This window comes from Perognathus longimembris, chromosome 26, assembly GCF_023159225.1.
Source record: "Perognathus longimembris pacificus isolate PPM17 chromosome 26, ASM2315922v1, whole genome shotgun sequence".
NCBI lineage: Eukaryota > Metazoa > Chordata > Mammalia > Rodentia > Heteromyidae > Perognathus > Perognathus longimembris.
Window position 1 is genome coordinate 9,804,198 of NC_063186.1, and position 18,022 is coordinate 9,822,219.

The 18,022-nt window shown below is 58.2% G+C and overlaps 2 protein-coding genes across 23 annotated transcripts in view; one reads left to right on the forward strand and one right to left on the reverse strand.

The window, feature by feature from the left end:
- Positions 1 to 9,338, forward strand: part of Map4 (microtubule associated protein 4) — a 94,589-nt gene extending 85,251 nt beyond the window's left edge. For 12 of the 18 annotated variants that reach the window (XM_048334511.1, XM_048334520.1, XM_048334522.1 and 9 more), the window contains 5 exons: positions 1,090 to 1,182; positions 5,152 to 5,233; positions 5,469 to 5,581; positions 7,617 to 7,806; positions 7,935 to 9,338. In XM_048334511.1, coding sequence (XP_048190468.1) covers positions 1,090 to 1,182; positions 5,152 to 5,233; positions 5,469 to 5,581; positions 7,617 to 7,806; positions 7,935 to 7,942 — 486 coding nt within the window. In that variant the 3' untranslated portion in view covers positions 7,943 to 9,338. Of the gene's footprint in view, positions 1 to 1,089; positions 1,183 to 5,151; positions 5,234 to 5,468; positions 5,582 to 7,616; positions 7,845 to 7,934 lie in introns of those variants that run through there. The other 6 variants (XM_048334519.1, XM_048334521.1, XM_048334527.1 and 3 more) reach the window with 3 other exon arrangements.
- A 339-nt stretch (positions 9,339 to 9,677) lies between these two features.
- Dhx30 (DExH-box helicase 30) overlaps positions 9,678 to 18,022 on the reverse strand; it is a 28,863-nt gene continuing 20,518 nt past the window's right edge. For all 5 annotated transcript variants that reach the window (XM_048334535.1, XM_048334532.1, XM_048334536.1 and 2 more), the window contains 16 exons: positions 17,532 to 17,830; positions 17,131 to 17,251; positions 15,948 to 16,097; positions 13,477 to 13,629; positions 12,556 to 13,392; positions 12,331 to 12,406; positions 12,137 to 12,241; positions 11,797 to 11,972; positions 11,479 to 11,685; positions 11,295 to 11,376; positions 11,011 to 11,204; positions 10,748 to 10,907; positions 10,504 to 10,661; positions 10,307 to 10,410; positions 10,086 to 10,225; positions 9,678 to 10,004 (listed from right to left, as the gene is read on the reverse strand). In XM_048334535.1, coding sequence (XP_048190492.1) covers positions 9,751 to 10,004; positions 10,086 to 10,225; positions 10,307 to 10,410; positions 10,504 to 10,661; positions 10,748 to 10,907; positions 11,011 to 11,204; positions 11,295 to 11,376; positions 11,479 to 11,685; positions 11,797 to 11,972; positions 12,137 to 12,241; positions 12,331 to 12,406; positions 12,556 to 13,392; positions 13,477 to 13,629; positions 15,948 to 16,097; positions 17,131 to 17,251; positions 17,532 to 17,830 — 3,216 coding nt within the window. In that variant the 3' untranslated portion in view covers positions 9,678 to 9,750. The remainder of the gene's footprint in view (positions 10,005 to 10,085; positions 10,226 to 10,306; positions 10,411 to 10,503; positions 10,662 to 10,747; positions 10,908 to 11,010; positions 11,205 to 11,294; positions 11,377 to 11,478; positions 11,686 to 11,796; positions 11,973 to 12,136; positions 12,242 to 12,330; positions 12,407 to 12,555; positions 13,393 to 13,476; positions 13,630 to 15,947; positions 16,098 to 17,130; positions 17,252 to 17,531; positions 17,831 to 18,022) is intronic.

Consider the following 18,022-nt stretch of genomic DNA (forward strand, 5'->3'; position numbering starts at 1 on the left):
TCAGGGCATAGAATTAAACATCTGGAGGATTTGTGAGTTACTTTCAGATCAAAACCAAATCTAAGCCCCGGCACAGGTGGGTTACGTCTGTAAATCCTAGCTACGCAGGAGGCTGAGATCTGAAGATTTCAGTTCAAAGCCAACCTGGGCAGGATAGTCCCTGAGACTCTTATCTTCAGTGAATCAGCAAAAAGCGAGAGGAGAGCTGTGGTTCAAATGGCAGAGTGCTAGCTTTGAGTGGACAGTGCCCTGGCCCTCAGTACAAGCCCAGGTACCAGCATTCAAAGAACAAATTTAAAAAATTCAGGTTCAAGGGCTGGGAATGTGGCTCAGTGGTAGAGTGCTTGCCTAGCATGCATGAAGCCCTGGGTTCGATTCCTCAGCACCACATACACAGAAAAAGCTGGTAGTGGCTCAAGTGGTAGAGCGCTAGCCTTGTGCAAAAGGAAGCCAGGGACAGCGCCCAGGCTCTGAGTCTCAAGCCCCAGGACTGGCAAAAAAAAAATCAAGTTCAAGGCCAGCCTGGGCTATATACTTATATACCAAGACCTCATTTCCAAAAATAAAGAAAAAAACCAATTTAAAGTAAGTGGCGGAGTCCTGAGCTAGCTGGGCTGTGTGGAAACAGCTGTGGCTCGTGCGCCCCCTCGTGTCCACATGAGAAACGACAGCCTTCCTTCCTCTCCGTGGCCGATCCAGGCCCTGCTAGCCGGATAGAGCAGCCTTTGTTTTCAAGACAACTCTAGCTGCTCCACCGCAAGGCCCACAGAGAAGAGCCCAAGACACGGTGCCTAGCTTGGAGAGTGGGGAAAGGCACACACACACACACACACCCCTTATCACACACACACACACCCCCGTATCCTTCGCTCACCTTTCCAACTCTCTTTCTTGCTTTTTGCTCATTCCTTCTCCTGTCCTTTCCCACTCACCTCCTGTTCTGTCCAAGGTTTGGGGGGTGGGGGATGTGTGTGGAGACGTTTACCAGCCCTCTGTTGGTCATTGTGATCTTATGTTCTCACTGCTTGCCCTGCGTCAGTTCTAACCAGCCCTTGGTGGTGTGTTTTTGTTTTTCTGTTAACTCTCCAGGTCCAGATAGTCTCCAAAAAAGTGAGCTACAGCCATATTCAATCCAAGTGTGGTTCCAAGGACAATATTAAGCATGTCCCGGGAGGGGGTAATGTAAGTATTCATTTTTGCTGGCCGATTGGTAATCCAGGGCATAGCCTGTTCTGGTAAAAGCTCTGGGCAAAGCTCCCTCCCCCCCATTCCCATGGGACAGGACCCCCAGTGAGCTGTGCCTGGCCTGAGCTGGAGCATTTTCTCCCTGAGAATGGGGGAGACGGGGAGAAGTTCCTAGTGAGCCCCTGAAGCACCGTCAGTCACCCCCCATGCCCGTCCCTTCTGGTCCGTTTTTCCTCCCTGCAGCTGTGTCCGAGACCTAAAGCCTATTATTGCATGTCTTCTCTTGCTGCCTGGGCTGCCCACAGCTGTTCTCAGACGAGCACCCCCATCCTCCAGTGCTCCCCCCAGTCCTCGTCATCATAGCATCAGCGTCACAGTTTGTCAGCCTTCCTTCCCCTGCCTCTCCTTTCTCCCTTGTCTTCATTACTGTTCCTTCTTGTTCTTTTTCTCCCCTCTATTATCCATTCTCTACCTTCTCCTCCACCCCCCCACTGTTTTTTTGTTTTGTTTTGTTTTATCATTTTTTGGGCAATACTGAGGTGTGAAGTCGAGGCCTGCTACTGCTTAGCCATACCTCCAGCTCTGTTTTGGGCTCAGCTTTCTATTCGTTTGTTTTTGTGCTGGTAACTGGGGCTTGAATTCAGGGTGGTGAATTTGGTTGGCATGCTAACACTTGATCCACACCTCCAGTCCAGCATTTTGGTAATTAATTGGGAAAAGAGAACCTCACAGACTCCCCCCCACCCAGCATTTTGGTAATTTATTGGGAAAAGAGAACCTCACAGACTCCCCCCCCCCACGTTTTTTGGGGGGGGTAGGAGGCTGATTTTTTTTTTTGGGGGGCCAGTCCTGGGCCTTGGACTCAGGGCCTGAGCACTGTCCCTGGCTTCTTCCCGCTCAAGGCTAGCACTCTGCCACTTGAGCCACAGCGCCGCTTCTGGCCGTTTTCTGTGTCTGTGGTGCCGAGGACTCGAACCCAGGGCTTTATGCATGCTAGACAAGCACTCTACCACTAGGCCACCTTCCCAGCCAAGATCCCACTTCTTGCCTGTGTCTCCATGTGATTAGCTCGTTGGGCTTCCAATCACAGCTCGGGTCACAGGCACCTGCCACCGCACCCAGCTCTCAGTGGACAAGGGGCTAGCCTCAAAACTGTCCCCCTCCCCCCTATTTGAGGCCTATCGTGTAAGTTTCCAGCAGCCATATCATACTCCCCCCTTTTTAAAATTCCCCCCTTTTTAGTCCCTTTTCCCTCCTTTTTTGTCCCTCCCCTTTTCCATCTGAACTTTCTTCTCTCAACGCTGCTGCTGTTCTGACTAGTTTTACTCTTTGTGTTCGGGACTGGAGTGATTCCAGTTGTGGTCTAGGGAAGGTTCATCCTTGTGATTGAGTCAGGAACTCTCTGTGCGTTTCCTGTTTACCCTGTGACTGTGCCGGGGCCCTGCACAGCCGTTCTAGGCGCATGTTCCAAGGCCATCCATGCAGCCCCTGCCCTCTTGACTGTTTGAGGGCAAGAGAGAAGACCTCACTTGTTTCTCTGGGGTTCGCTTGCTTCCTTCTCCCTGTACCCAACTGGGTTGTCCCATCCCACTCGCCCTTCTCCTTTTTCCCACTCTGTGCCCCTGTTCCCCAGGGTTCTTAGCTCCCCGCCCCCAGCTGTCTAGCCTACCAACGCCACCCACAGTTCCTCCAGTAGCTCTTCCTGGCCCGAGAAGGCGTGGCCTCCTCTGTCCCCAGTGAGTCTGATTGGCCAGCTGTGGTGGGGGGCTGTTGCAGTGGGTGGGTCAGGCTTTAAGACGCAGGGCTACCCTGTGCAGTGCAGGGAGGCACTGACTGGGCTTTTCCTCTTGGGTTCTTGATCTGGAGAGACCTGGGAGTGTGCCCAGAGATTCCGAGGGCACTGGGCTACTTGTGTGTATGACAGAGAAATTCATTGCTGCGTTTTGTGCAGTATTTAAGAGCTGCGAGTACTGTGTGTGTCCGTATTGGGGCTTGAACTCAGGACCTGGGTGCTTGTCCCTTAGCTTTTTCACGCAAGGCTAACACTTGAGCCACAGCTCTGCTTCCAGCTTTTTGGTGGTTAATTCTATCTCCATAGCCAGCCTTGGGTCATCAGTAAGACACTCCCAGCCAGGGGCCAGGGGCTCATGACTATAATCCTAACTAACCGGCAGGCTGAAAACTGAGGTTGGAAGTTCAAAGCCAGCTTGGTCAGAAAATTGTGAGGTCCAGGGCGCTGTGGTGAGCTTTTTTGCTCAAGGCTAGCACTCTACCACTTTGAGCCACAGCTCCACTTCTGGTTTTGGGCTGGTTTAATTGGAGATAACAGTCTCACAGCCTTTCCTGCCCTGGCTGACTTCAAAGCTTGATCCTCAGATCTCAGCCTCCTGAGTGGCTAGAATGACAGGTGGGAGCCACTGGCACTCGGCTCAAAGCTTTTTCTTTAATAATATCCAGTGCAGGAAGAATATGCAGAGACAGACACATAGGGTTTTCTGGAAGAGGTATTGGTGTAGTATTTCTGCAAAGTATTTTCCAAACTGAACAACAACAACACACACACACACACACACACACACACACACACACACACACACACACACACACACACACACACACACACACACACACACACACACACACACACACACACACACACACACACACACACACACACACACGGCTGGGGATATGGCCTAGTGGTAGAGTGCTTGCCTCGTATACATGAAGCCCTAGGTTTAATTCCTCAGCACCACATATATAGAAAACGGCCAGAAGTGGCGCTGTGGTTGAGCAAAAAGAAGCCAGGGACAGTGCTCAGGCCCTGAGTTCAAGGCCCAGGACTGGCAAAAAAACCAAACACACACACACACACACACACACATCTCAGTCCAAATTACTAAAACACACACACACACACAACACACACACACACACCTGTAGTCACAAAGGTCTTTACTGCTGCCATGTTAATAGAGGTGAAAAACAGGAAAGTGCCCATAGAGAATTAGGAATCAGATTAGAGCTCTCTGAGGCATTCTGGATGAGAGGCCGATGCCACCGGAGGTTGTCAGGACTGCGCATGTCAGTTATCAGGAACGAGCACTGAGAAGAGCTAGAAGGGAATAGACCAAACTAGGACTCCCACCAGATGGAGAGGCTGGAGGGGCGGAAGTGGGGAATGGTGGTGTGGTCTACAGCCCGGTGAGGTCAGAGGTAAAAAGCAGGGCCTGGGTAAATCGTGGACTTTGATTGATTGATTGATTTTTGGTCATTTGAGATCAGGACTCAAACTTGGCACCTGACAATTTGCTCATTGGCTGGTGCTCTACCAGCTGTGCCACACCTCCACCCTGGATTGTGAGCTCTTTAAGTACTGTGGGAAGAGGCTGGCCTGGGCTTGGGTGGGGTGGGGGAGTGAGCATGATGGGAAAGAAGGAGTGGGGAATCTGGTGGAGAGATTGGTTCAAAGTGAGTTGCACTGTATACCTGGATGGAAATAGCACATCAAATCCCCCTATACTTATTCAGAAATAAAATGTATTAACTGGGCACCGGTGGCTCATGCCTAGTCAATCACTCAGGAGGCTGAAACCCCAGCTGAGGGTCTCAAAGCCAGCCAGGGAAGGACAATCTGTGAGCCTCTTTATCCCCAGTCAACCCCAAAAAGCCAGAAGTGGAGCTATGGCTCAAGTGTAGTAGAATGCTAGCCTTGACAATAAAAGCTCAGGGACAGCACCCAGGACTGGCCAAAATAATAATAATAATGAATATCAGTAATTAAAAATTAAACACGAGGGAGATTATGAAGGTGGAATAGATTTGGCCCTAAAAGTAATTAAGCCTTTCTCTGGCATAACCTTATTCCCTCCCTCCCTCCCTCCCTCCCTCAAATGGTAACATTTCAAGAAAGGTTCCCTCCATCGTTGACTCCAAGGCCTCATTTCTCCCTGTTCTTCTCCTCAGGTGCAGATTCAGAACAAGAAAGTGGACATCTCCAAGGTCTCCTCCAAGTGTGGGTCCAAGGCCAACATCAGGCATAAGCCTGGTGAGTGACCCTATCCCCGGGGTGAGGCTCTGCGCATGCCCCAAGGACATGGCCCCTCCATTCAGCTCCCCCCCCCACACACACACATACACTAGGCCATGGACTGTGTCCGCCTTCCAGATGCTTCCAGATGAACACGCAGCTCAGGTTCCCATTCCTAGCTTCTGGCATTGGCTTGCCATTGGGTATTTCTTGACCATTTTCAGCACCGATCCGCTTTCCTTTCTGGCTGCAGGTGGAGGAGATGTGAAGATTGAGAGTCAGAAGTTGAACTTCAAAGAGAAGGCCCAGGCCAAAGTGGGATCCCTGGATAATGTCGGCCACCTACCCGCAGGCGGCGCCGTGAAGGTAGGAGTGCGTCCCCCTGGGGGACACAGCTGGGGGGGGGGAAGCTAGGATCTGGGGCCCAGCAGGGAGGCCCCTGTCACCGCCACTCAGTCTCAGGAATCCCATCTTCACCCACCATTTCTGTTTTCCCATCATCCCTCAGTCCTGAGTGAGGCAGGAGAGGTGAAGAGCCCGGTGGTGAACTGTTGGTTCTGAGTTACGGCCTGCCTTCTCATGCCCCTTGCAGTCATTAAAGACCGAGCGAGGGCACAGATTGCAAGGTGCAGGCCGTTTCCTCCCTCGTGGAAGAGGGGAGTCGTGAATCCGGTGCTATGTCAGGCTCCATTCTGGGCCTGGATGTAGCACACCACCCACCCCTCTTTTTCTTTTTCCTTTCCTTCCCCTTTTCCATTTTTCAAGATTGCATTTCTTAGACTTTGGGTGCTGAGGATGGATGTGCATGCTAGGCATGTGTGCTTTCCCACTGCACGACACCCCCAGTCACGGTGCCACGCTGTCATCGGCCACTTGTGGCATGGCCGGTGCGGCCTCTGGACCCTGCTTTGTGGCCTAGGCTCTGGGCGAGAGTTCTGCCACCAGAGCTCTGGGCTGCTTGTGGCATTGGCTGGGCCTCTTCTCCTTTCCTCCCCTCTCCTCATTCCTGCCTCCCTCCTTCCACAGTCCTGTGAGACTCCATGTGCGTCAGGATGCTGTCTGTCCTGTGTTCCATGTCACGGTGGGCGGGGACACCCAGGGGACTGCAGCCCCTCAGGACCAAGTGGCCAGGGTGGGCACCAATCTGCCCGCCCCGTGCTGGCCACTCCCCAGCCCCACCTCCTGCCCTCCCCTGATTCCAGCCCCGCTCAAAGTCAGTGAACATTTTGGGGTGGGCGGGGGGGGGGCGTGGTTCTTTACCTCCCATTGTAAAGTCCATCTTGGTGAAACAGTACAAGTTTGATCTCTAGTTCTAGGCTCCATGGCAAGTGAATACCGACCAGGATTCACACGTGGGCTTTTCTGACTTCCTTAAGTGTGGGTTTTGTCCCCCCCGCCCCTTGGTCTTTATTCACATTACCTCCCCTTTTTTGTGTGTGTGTGCCTGTCCTGGGGCTTGAACTCAGGCCTAGGTGCCATCCCTGAGGTCTATTTGCCTAAGTTTAGTGCTTCACCACTTGAGCCACAGCCCCACTCTTCTGGCTTCTTTGGGTAATTTATCAGAGATAAGTATCATAGACTGTGCTTCGAACCAGGATCCTCAGATCTCAGCCTCCTGAGTAGCTTGGATTAGAGGGGTGAGCCACCAGCACCCAGACTTCCTTTCTTGTTTCTTACTTTGTGTGTATGTGTGTCAGTTGTGGGGCTTGAACTCAGGGCCTGGGCGCTGTCCCTGAGCTTCTTTTGATCAAGGCTAGCACTCTACCACTTTGAGCCACAGTGCCACTTCCGGTTTCTGGGTGGCTCATTGGAGAGAAGAGTCTCACAGGGACTTTTCTGCCCAGGCTGGCTTTGAACCACAGTCCTCGGATCTCAGCCTCCTGGCTGGTGAGGATGACGGGCGTGAGCCACCGCTGCCCGGCTTCTGCCTTTTGAAATACATCAGTCTGTCTCTTTCCCCCCTTGTTGGGAAAACTGCTAAGGAGTCTCCAGCACCACTTGCTGGGCATTCTGGGACACCAGAGACCTCCCACCGGGGCACTTTCTTTTCTAGTCTGGCTCCCCCAATGCCCCCCCCCAGGACCCCCAGAGTCCTATCTCCTTGGACATGCTTCTGCCCCCTCTATTTCCCTGAGTCCCCTAATGGCGCCAGCACGGAAGCTGCTCCTGGTTGGGGGGGGGGCATTGACACGGTGGTGAGGAGGCGGGTGCCCTGTGGGTTCCTGGGATCCCTGGGGGGCAGGCCCGGCTGTATGCCAGCAGAACCCCTCTTTTTCTCCAGGTGCCAAGTGGTGGAGTCCGGTGGGGTTTGGGGGGCTGTGTGTGAAGCTCACCATCATCACCCCATCCCACTCCCTCCCCGACTGACCCTGCATTTGTCTCCCCCACTGTTTCATTGTAGACTGAGGGCGGTGGCAGCGAGGCCCCTCTGTGCCCGGGCCCTCCCGCTGGGGAGGCGCCTGCCATCCCGGAGGCCGTGCTGGAAGCGGGCACCCCTACTTCCGCCAGTGGCCTCAGTGGCCCCACCACCCTGTCAGGGGGTGGTGACCAAAGGGAGGCCCAGACCTTGGACAGCCAGATCCAGGAGACAAGTAAGTGGCTGGGCTCAGCCTGAGGGCCAAGCCAGGGGCCCCGCCACCGGCCGCACATCCGGAAGTCCTTCTGTTTTGTGACTAAACGTGTGGCGGACATGTTAACAACATCACCTTTTATTTTCCAGGCTTCTAACGCTGACATTCTGGTCTCGTCTCGTCCTCCCTCTCGTCTCCCCCATTTCCCTTTCCCTTCCCTCCTCCTCCCGTGTCACTGCAGATTGAGACCTACAGGCTGACGTTCCGGGCAAACGCCAGGGCGCGCACCGACCACGGGGCTGACATTGTCTCCCGGGCCCTCGGCGCCTTTCCCCGGGCTGTGCACTAGGCCCGTGAGCCCGCCCGCTAGGCCCCGCCCCCTGCCGCCCCGCTAGGCCGCGCTGGCCACGCCCCGACACGCCCCCTTCCCAATCGCCTCCGCCCGGCTTGCTCTGGGCCCGCGGTGGCTCCGCCCCTAGCTCCGCCCCGCCAGGGCCCCAGCTCCCCGCTTAGCTCCCGCTTAGCTCCCCCTAGCTCCTCGCCCGTCACTTGCACTGTCGTAGCTCCGGTGGAGAAGGCAACGGAGAGGGGCTGGGACCACGCGGGTTCCAGGAGGGAGAACCGGGTTCCAATCTCCTTCGTTTGGTTTTCTGGACCAAACCCCCAAAGAAACGGACATGATGTCCTCTCCTTGTCCCTGGGTGAGCCTAGAGGTAGACTCCACCCCCCGCCCCCCACCGCGCCGGCCACCAGGCCCTCTTGCTGCCCTGCCCCAGGTTAGTTAGGGGGACCAGTGTTGCCTGTCCCGCTGCTTGCCATACCTACCTAGCTGCTGGCACTCCCCCCCCCTTGTTTTATTCTATATATATATATATATATTTCCCCTAATAACCTATAAACTGGTGACGTAGTTTGCAGGCTGAAGCCATGTCTAAGTGAGAGTCCTCAGTAGGTGAGAAGGGAGACGGGGAGGGAAGAGCCTGAGTCTCCGTGGCGGAGGCTGGCCTGTGTTGGGGGGCTGCCTGGGCTTGGCTCGGGGCAGCCTCTTGGAGCCCTGGAGGCACTGTGGGGCGGGAAACGGGGTGTGGGCTGCGGCCTCGTCAGCGGGCACAGTGGAGCTGGTCAGCGTGGACTGCTGGAGTGGGCACTGGGTGTGGATGCTGCTTTTTCTAACCAAGAGGCTGGTTTGGGCATCGTGTCTGTGTCGTTCCTGGGGATCGGAAGGTCAGCCTTGGGGATGAAGCCCGGGCCAGGGGAGGCCACCACCATTCCTGTCCCCAAGTTGCAGGCGCAGGCACCCAACCCTAGTCTGGTGGGGTGCCTGCCTCAGAGGTCCAGAACGCGCGTGGACACTGAGTCAGGTCTGGACATGGAAACTAAGTTAACACAAGGCCGAGGCTGACGTGGGCATGGGAGAGTTGGAGGGCGGCCACTCCTAGGGTGGCCGCAGCGAGGGAAGGTCCCGGGGTCGCATCAACACATGATTTTTATTGCACTTGTATTTTTTTTTGTATTAAAGTTTGCATGGTTTCTAATAAAGCATTAAAACCCGAGTTGTGGTGGAATGGCCTAGGGCTTGCCGAGGGCGCCTGCAGGGGCATGTTCTGCTGTGCAGACCTGCCTGGGAGGGCGGGAGGGTGCCCGCACCCTGTGGCCGAGATCCCGGGGCGCCTCAACCATCTGGGTGGGGGGCGCCCCCGCCTCGGCCATTGCTGTCGCCCGAGTCTGTGATGCTGTTGTACTGATTGCAAGTCAAATAAAGCTGCCTGGTGCCCCGCCTCGCAGGCCTCCGCTGCTTCTGTTGCGCCGGCCCGTGTCCCCCGCTCACCCCATCCCCTCCCGCTCAGCCCGAGCCCCCCCTCCCCCCTCCCCGGCCCGAGCGGCAGCGATGCTCACAAGGGATAAATAGAACTTTATTTTAAATAAAACATTTGCACTCTGTACACGCCCCGCGGCGCGCGGGGCTCAGTCGTCGGCCGTCTTGCGCACGTCGAAGCTGCCGCAGGGCCCCCGCAGCAGCTCGGCCAGCAGCGCCAGCAGCTGCCCGTGCTCCTGCTGCACGGCGGGCGGCAGCGCGGCCAGCTCGCTCCGCAGGCTGCGCTCCACCATGCGGCCCAGCGCGCGCCGCAGCTCCCGCAGCAGCCGCACGGTGCGCGAGTCGCCCTCCAGACGCAGCAGGTCGCTGTCGCTCAGCGAGATGGTGGCGCGGCGCCCGTCGTCTGCAGGGAAGGAAGGACGGAGTGTGAAGGAGGGGAGGGGGTGCGTGGGAGGGGGGACAGGGGGAGGGCGAGGGCACCCACCGCGGACGTGCACGTCGCCGTCCGTCAGCAGCAGCACGGCCAGCGGGTGCACCTGCGACGAGTCGCGCACGAACACGCTGCCGTTGGACTTGACCGCCATGAAGTAGGTGAGCCAGCGGCTCCGCAACCGCGTGGCCTCCCTGCGGGGACGACGCGGGGCGGGTGAGGACACTGGGCCCGCCACCCTGTCCCGTGCGCCCCAGCCTGTCCCGCGCCCCCACCTGTTGATGGTGGACTTGTGCAGCAGGATGTTGCCGGATTTGGTCCTGTACGTGACGCTGTTGGGCTTGAACTTGCCTTGCCGGGTCACCTTGCCCTGCCGTACCTGCGGGGGTGGGGGGGAGGTGAGAGGGGTGAGCGAGGCGCCGGTGGGCGGGAGAGGAGCGGGCAGGGCTGACTCGCTGGCGGGGGGAGGCACCTGGATGAGGTTGGGGTAGAGGCCCGCCATGAGCACGCCCTTCACCAGCTCCTCCTCCTCGCTGTACTCGTTGCACTGCGCCGAGGGCAGCGTGCAGTCGGACGGCTTCCCCACCAGGAACGCCTCATAGATGTTCTCCGAGAACTGCTTGATGAGCCCTGGGGAGGCAGTGCGCCAGCGTGAGGGGGGGGGCTGGGGAGGCGGGGCGCGTGCGTCAGCTGGGGGGCGGCCCGCGCGGACTGACCGTGGATGAAGCGCAGGCTGGGCGCGTAGAGCAGGTTCTCCTCCAGGTAGTTCTCGCGGGACGAGCGGTCCTGCCAGCGCAGCACCTCCTCCCAGCCGGCCACGGCGCGCACGAACGCCAGGTGGTCGCTGCCGCTGTCGTGGCTCAGCAGCGCCTTCACCTGCGGGGCCGCCGTCACGTCATGCACGTCACGCGCGTCACAGGAGGGAGGGAGGGAACGGACACACACACGGACACACACACACGCGGGCGCGGGCGCCGACCTTGTCCACCTCGGCGCGGTTCTGCAGGCTGCTGCTGAAGGGGTCCCGCGTGAGGCAGGACACCACCACCAGCAGCGGGTGCAGGCAGCGGAAGATGGCGGCCAGCACGATGGCCTTGGCTAGCCGCGGGTCGGTGGAGATGTGCGCCAGGCGCTGCCCGAGCGTCGTCAGGTACTCGCGCTGGTCCAGCACGCCTGCCGGGGGGGGATGGAGCGAGGGCCATGCGTCAGCCCGCCTCCCTCCCCGCCTCCCCCAAGGCGCCCCCCCCCCCCCCCCATGCTCACCGATCTCCTGCAGCAGGATCACCGCCTCATCCACCGCCTTGATGTTCGGGCTGTCCACCGCCTTGGAGAGGAACTCCACGGCCTGCCGGGACGGGGCGGGGCGGCCATGGCCCGTGAGCGCCCCCCACCCCTTCCGCGATCCGGCCACCCCCCTACCCCCCTCCCTCCCGGACCCGACCCGCACCGTCTTCTCCGGCATGTGGATCTTGGCCTGCAGCACCAGGTTCTCCAGCGGCGTGCGCAGGATCTCCGGCACTTGGAAGGGAACCATCTTCTCCAGCCGGCTCCGCGGGAACAGGTGGTAGGCGAAGCCCGACTGGCATCGGCCAGCGCGGCCCCGGCGCTGGATCACATTGGCCCGGGAGACCCACACCGTCTCCAGGCAGGACACCTGCAGGAAGCGCCGCCCGGGAAGGAGCTTGTGGGCCTGGCCTGGCTGCCCGCCCCGCAGCCTCTCGGTCCTCCCTGTCCCCGCCCCCCACCCGAGGGCGCCCCCCCCCACCTTGGTCTTGAGGTCGTAGCGCTCTTCCTTGTGCAGGCCGCTGTCCACCACGTGCACGATGTCGTTGACCGTGATGGACGTCTCGGCGATGTTGGTGGCTAGGACGATCTTGCGCACGCCCACCGGAGGCTGCTGGAAGATGGCCTTCTGGTCCATCATGGGGATGTTGGAGTGCACTGGGGGGGGCGGCAAGATGCACCGTGGTCATGGCGGGGTGCGCGGCGGGGCCTTGGGCCCCACAGCATGGGTGAAGTCCTAATGCGTCACAGACCTGGCGCAACTTGGTCCACCCTGGGGGGTGAGGGGGACGACACCAAGGGTGACGTTTCGGGGGTCTCACCTGGCAGGATGAGGTACTTGCTCTCGTGGGCGCCCAGGGCCTCCTGGAGGCGCTGCTGCACCCCCTTGATCTCCTGCCAGCCGGGTAGGAAGCACAGGATCCCACCTGTGGAACATAGCCCCGTGGCCATGAGCAGCAGCCTGGCCCCACTCGGGTGGGCACGGAGCAGGCGCGGCTGGGCGGGCAGCACCCACCTGGCTCCCCGCGGGCATCGATGTGCAGAACCAGATCCGTCACCAGGTCCAAATCCAACGCACATTCGTCCTCGGACTGGGGTGGGGGGGAGAGGCCACAGGCCCAGGGTGAGGGGTGGGCAGGGGACGTGGGCTTGGCGACACGAGTGGGCCGTGTGTTGCCACGCGGGCACGATGGATGCAGCAGGCATGGGGGGGGTCAGGGAGGGGCGGGGCCCGGCTCACCTCGTGGTGCCGGTGCCGGTGCGGGAACTGGTGCTTGCCCAGCCTGGCCAGGATGTCCTCCAGGTAGTGCTCCTTGACGGGGTACATGAAGCCCGGCACCTTGATGACCGGGCAGCCGCCAAAGTAGCGGGAGAAGCGCTCGTTGTCACCCGTGGCGCTCATGAGCACCAGCCGCAGGGCCGGGTTGAGCCGCTGCAGGCCCTTGAGCAGGATGAGCAGGAAGTCCGTGTTGACGTCGCGCTCGTGGACCTCGTCCACAATGACGTGGCTGACGCCCTCCAGGCTGGGGTTGCTCTGCAGCTTCCGCAGCAGGATGCCCACGGTGCAGAAGAGCAGCGCGCCGCCGCGGGCCGGGGGCTTGCTCTCCAGGCGCACCTGGAAGCCCACGTTGCGGCGCAGGGCCGGGCCCAGCTCGTGGCTCACACGCTGCGCCACCGACACGGCCGAGATGCGGCGCGGCTGCGTGATGATCACGTTGCAGCGGGCCCCGCGGCCCTCGGTCACAAAGCGCTCCAGCAGCAGCTGGGGGATGCGGGTGGTCTTCCCGCAGCCCGTGTCCCCCGCGATGACCACCACGGGGTGCTGCTCGATGGCCCCGAGGATGGCGTCCCGGTGGGGATCCACGGGGAGCTGCGGGGTCTCCTGCCACAGCGGCCCTCGCCGCCGCCACAGCTCCAGCAGGCTCTGGCTCAGGCGCAGCTCCTCGGCCTCCGACAGTGGCACGTAGGGCTTGCCTGTGATGGGGTCGCTCAGGGGCCCCGAGTCCTTGCCCAGCGGCAAGACGTCCTCACTCTGTAGCCGGAGCTCGGGGGAGATCCACGAGCTGTCCACGGGGTACTAGGGGAAGAGGGGGCAACGTGGTGAAGGAACCCCACCGGGGCAGCGGCTGGGCTGGGGTGGCGCGGGCTGGCGTGCTCTTACGTGATTCAGGAAGGTCTCGATCTTGCGGAGGATGGGCTCGGGGACTTGGATGGTGCACGGCCGGCGCTGCGTCTCGCCCAGCTCCCGCAGGGAGGCCAGGTTATACATGGCGTGGGTGAGGGGCTCGTTATTCCTGTCCACCAGGCCCAGGCTCTGCGGGGAGGGGGAAACACAGGTGGCAGGCCAGGTTCCCGGCCCAGACAGCTCTGCACAGGGCTGCCGTGCGGAGCGCCTTCATTGTGTCAGCTCTCCTGAGTAAAATGTCAATCTCCACAGAGAATAAAACCGAGTGGAAATGAATTCACGCAGAACTTGCCCAAGCGCTAGTGGCTCAACATCTGTAATCCAGCTAGGAGGGAGATCTCAGAAGAATGAGATCTAGAGGATCAAGGTTCAAAGCCAGCCCAGGACCCCCCCCCCCAAAAAAAAGTCTGGGACACACTTCAGACACTGTGATGCATGGAGTTCTGGAGTTCTAGCCCTAGCACCGGCACCCGCTCAAAAAGAAAAACAACAGAAAATGATGAAAGGGGTAACACCGATCAAGGTGCACTGATTTGTATTACTTAAATGGTGATTAAAAACATAAAAAAAAAAGAAGCCGGGCATTGGTGGCTTGCGCCTGTCATCCTAGCTACTCAGGATCAAAATTCAAAGCCAGCCTGGGCAGGAAAGTCCATGAGACTCTCCATCTCCAATAAACCACCAGGAAACTAAAAGTGGCTCTGTGGCTCAAATGGCAGAGCGCTAGCTTTGATCCAAAGAGTTCAGAGACAGCGTCCAGGCCCTGAGTTCAAGCCCCATGACCCACCAGAAACAACAAAAGCCCTAAGCTTTCTGGAAATAATAGTCCATCGTGGAAAGGTTGCCTGACTTGCACAAGGCCCTGGGCTTGATCTCTAGCAGCACAAAGAAAGAATGAAATGAAAAAGGGAATGAATGCAAAAAGGTGGTCCCGAGAACTACCTTCCCTGTGCTGTCAGCACCCCGGTCCTCCCCTACACCAATCGTGTCACCTCTATGGTTTCTCAACACACACCTGACACCTGGCAGACCACACTTGACGACGCCACACCCAGCATGAGCTCCCGCCACCCAGCCTCCCCGCGCTCGGCATGTCTCTCATCCTGTGACCCCCTTAGACACACGACATAACCTGTCCATGTCTCTAACGTGAGCAAATAAGCCGTTTACAAGGAAAACACTATTTGCATGCCTAAAACCCTTTCACAAGAAGTAAAATGGCATTCTGACATGCTCTAAAAGCAGTCACTTTCCTTAGGCTGGGCTCTGAGCAGATCAAGCACTTTCTCTACAGACCGCTCCCTCCTTGCACCCTAAGAAGGATGCCTCAGTCCTTGGACCACACGGAGATGCCAGCACCCCGCCTTGCTGCGGGAAAGCCCTCCACCCTACCCCAGCTCTGCCTTGGGTTTTACTCGGCAGCCTCTACTGGTGGCAAGCCAGCTGCGGACCGGAAGCTGGTTCCTTCCCAGACCGTGAGTCCCTTGCCAGTGCCACCCAGGCCTGATCCCCGGTGCGCCCGCCCTCCCTCATGCTGAGCTCGGCAGCAGGAGGCCCTGCCTCACCGCCTGCACTCCTCCCTCCTCTCCTGGGCTGCATCTAAACTGTGGCTCCCGGCTGGGCGCTGGTGGCTCACACTTGCAATCCCAGCTACTCAGGAGGCCGGGAGCTGAGGATCACAGTTCAAAGCCAGCCCGGGCAGCAGTCTGTGAGACTCTTTTATCTCCAGTTAACCTCCAAAAGGTTGGAAGTGGAGCTGCAGCCCTAGTGGTAGAGCGCTAGCCCTAGGTTGGCAGGACTTCTATTTCCTCCTCTCTGCAAATGAGAGCCTCTGCGGCTCCAGATGGAGGGCATCTCAGCTGTAGGCTACAGTGCCACCATCTTGATGCCAGCTTTGCCTCCTCAGTTCTCATGGGAGACACACTGGATCATCGCTAAGGCTGCAAAGCCCAGGTCGGCGGCATCTTACTGGACGACAGGGCTGCCTGTCAATCCAGGTCCACCAATTGTCTCTTAGCACTGATCTCTTGCCAGCTTCTGGCCCCGTGCTGAAAAGGCTGAGCGCATCCACAAAGCCCCTCTGCGGAGGGCTGGGAATATGGCCTAGTGGCAAGAGAGCTTGCCTCATATACGTGAAGCCCTGGGTTCAATTCCCCAGCACCACATATATGGAAAACAGCCAGAAGTGGTGCTGTGGATCAAGTGGCAGAGTGCTAGCCTGGAGCAAAAAGAAGCCAGGGACAGTGCTCAGGCCCTGAGTTCAAGACCCAGGGCTGGCAAAAAAAAAAAAGCCCCTCTGCGGGGGCTCTGGGTAAATTGGGGAACCTGGAGCCACAGATACAAGCAAGGCTGAGCCATGTGCATCCTTTCTATATGCTGGTTTTCATTTCCTAGAAGTGTCCCAGTTTGCCTCAGGCAGAGGGGAGCCCTGAGACCTTTCTACTCACCTTCAGTTTCTTGCAGGCCAAGGCGGCTGCCTTATTCTCTGCCTCTGCTTTGCGGCGCCCTTTAGCAACAAAAGTCATGGGGCAGGGCCAGAGCAGCGTGAGCGTGGACAGCTTGGTCTTCGTGCCCACAGTATGGAACTGCATGAGGTTCTGCAGGAAGGGGAAGCAAGTAGAAGAAATGAAATAAGGAATGAAGGAAGATTTCTCAGGGCCGGGAAGGTGGCCTAGTGGTAGAGTGCTCGCCTAGCATACACAAAGCCCTGGGTTTGACCTCTCAGCACCACATAACACAGAAAAAGCCAGAAGTGGCACTGTGGCTCAAATGGTAGAGAGCTAGCCTTGAGCAAAAGCTCAGGGACAGTGCTCAGGCCCTGAGTTCAAGCCCTAGGACTAGAGAAAAAAAAAATGAAGATTTCTCAGAGGAAATTAACAACCATCTCAGCAGATGATAAACAGCAGCTACACCATGCGCAGCTAGAAACAAGTCCACAGGATTACTTACACCCTTGGCCTCTAGGCAAAGCCGTTATGTCCCCCCTTATTACCCTCTCAGCACCTTCATGGAAGCTGGGGGCTAAACCTGCTAGCATGAGCCCAAACCAGGCACATGCTAGGGGGAGCTCTAAGGCTTGGAAAAGGCCAGGCCCAGGGACTCACACTGAGATCTGAAGATCATGGTTCAAAGCCAGCCTGGGCAGGAAAGTCCATGAGACTCTTATCCCCAAAAAAGCCCCCAAAAGTGGTTCTGTGGCTCAAGCGGTAGCCTTGAGCAAAAGAGCTCAGGGACACTGCCCCGAGTTCAAGCCCCATCAAAAAAAAAAAAAAAAAAAAAAAAAGAAAAAAGAAAGAAATAAGTCCTGCTCACTCAATATCAACTACCCTTGGTGTGGTAACAATGATGATATTCAAACCTCAGCCAAATTGTCCCCACTCTTTCCTACCCCCCACGCCACCTTCCACTCCATGGTCCCCAGCTGGCTGGTATGTTGACTTTTTTCTTTTCTGCCACTTCACCCTCCCTGCTTCCCCCACCCCCAGCATCCAGAGCCAAGTGAACTGGCGCCCTGGTCCTCCCGCATCCCTGTGGCTTCCTCATGTGGCAGGGGGTAGATGAGCAAGTGGGCTGCCTGACCACTCCCCCCACCCCGTCCCGCTTGGCCTGGCAAGCAGCCCCCCCACTCACCTTGGCTGTGGAGGAAGAGGTGGCGATCTGAATCACCTTGGCGAGAAGGTTCTTGGGAAGTGGAAACTGCGCCAGAGCCCTAATAGCACTGTCGTCGTCTGTCATTTCAAAGGAGCCCCCCCTGGGAGGACCAAAAGTGTAGGTGAAGAAAAAAAGAGATGGTGCAGGAGGCATGACGGGACGGGGGGCTTGCGCTCCTCCACCTGGGCTCCCCCCAGAGAAAGGGGGCAGAAAGCAAGAAGAGGGGCTGCAGAGTCCGCAGGACGAAGGCGGAAGCTGGCCCCACCAATGGGCATGCGCACCAGTGAGTGACAGGAGGCGGCCGATGCAACGTGGGGCAGAGAATCCTCCCCCCCACCCCAGCTCCACGTGGTTGCTTGCATCCCTTGTCACAGCTGTACCTCGAGTCCCTAAGTGGGTTATGGGAGTCCTGCTGGGTCAGGGACAGGAACTCGGAAACATCAATGGTCCCTTCTTCGAGTTCTTCCTCCTCATCCTCCTCTTCCTCCCGGCCCAAAGAGCGGGGTAGGCCAGGTCCCCCTGGCCGAATGCTCTCGGGATTCAGCTGCCGCCAGGAAGTGGGGGGCATGGTTGGTTCCGGACGCCACCAGCTGTCAGCTGGAGAGCCAAAGCGATCAGCTAGCACTCGGTACTTGGCTGCATCAAACAGCTCGTTCCGGGGACCCAGCAGACCCCAGCCCTGAGGGGAGAAGGACATCGTGAAGGTCACACCGGAGTCACACCGCAGCCTGGACTCTGTCCAGCCACACTACAGCTCCGTCCGATGTGGATCTACCCTTTGTCACATAGCTATACTCAAGCCCCAGACCCAGAAATGGGATAGAAGGAATACTAAGGATGCATCATAGTGTAGGGTCAGGCATGGTGGTAG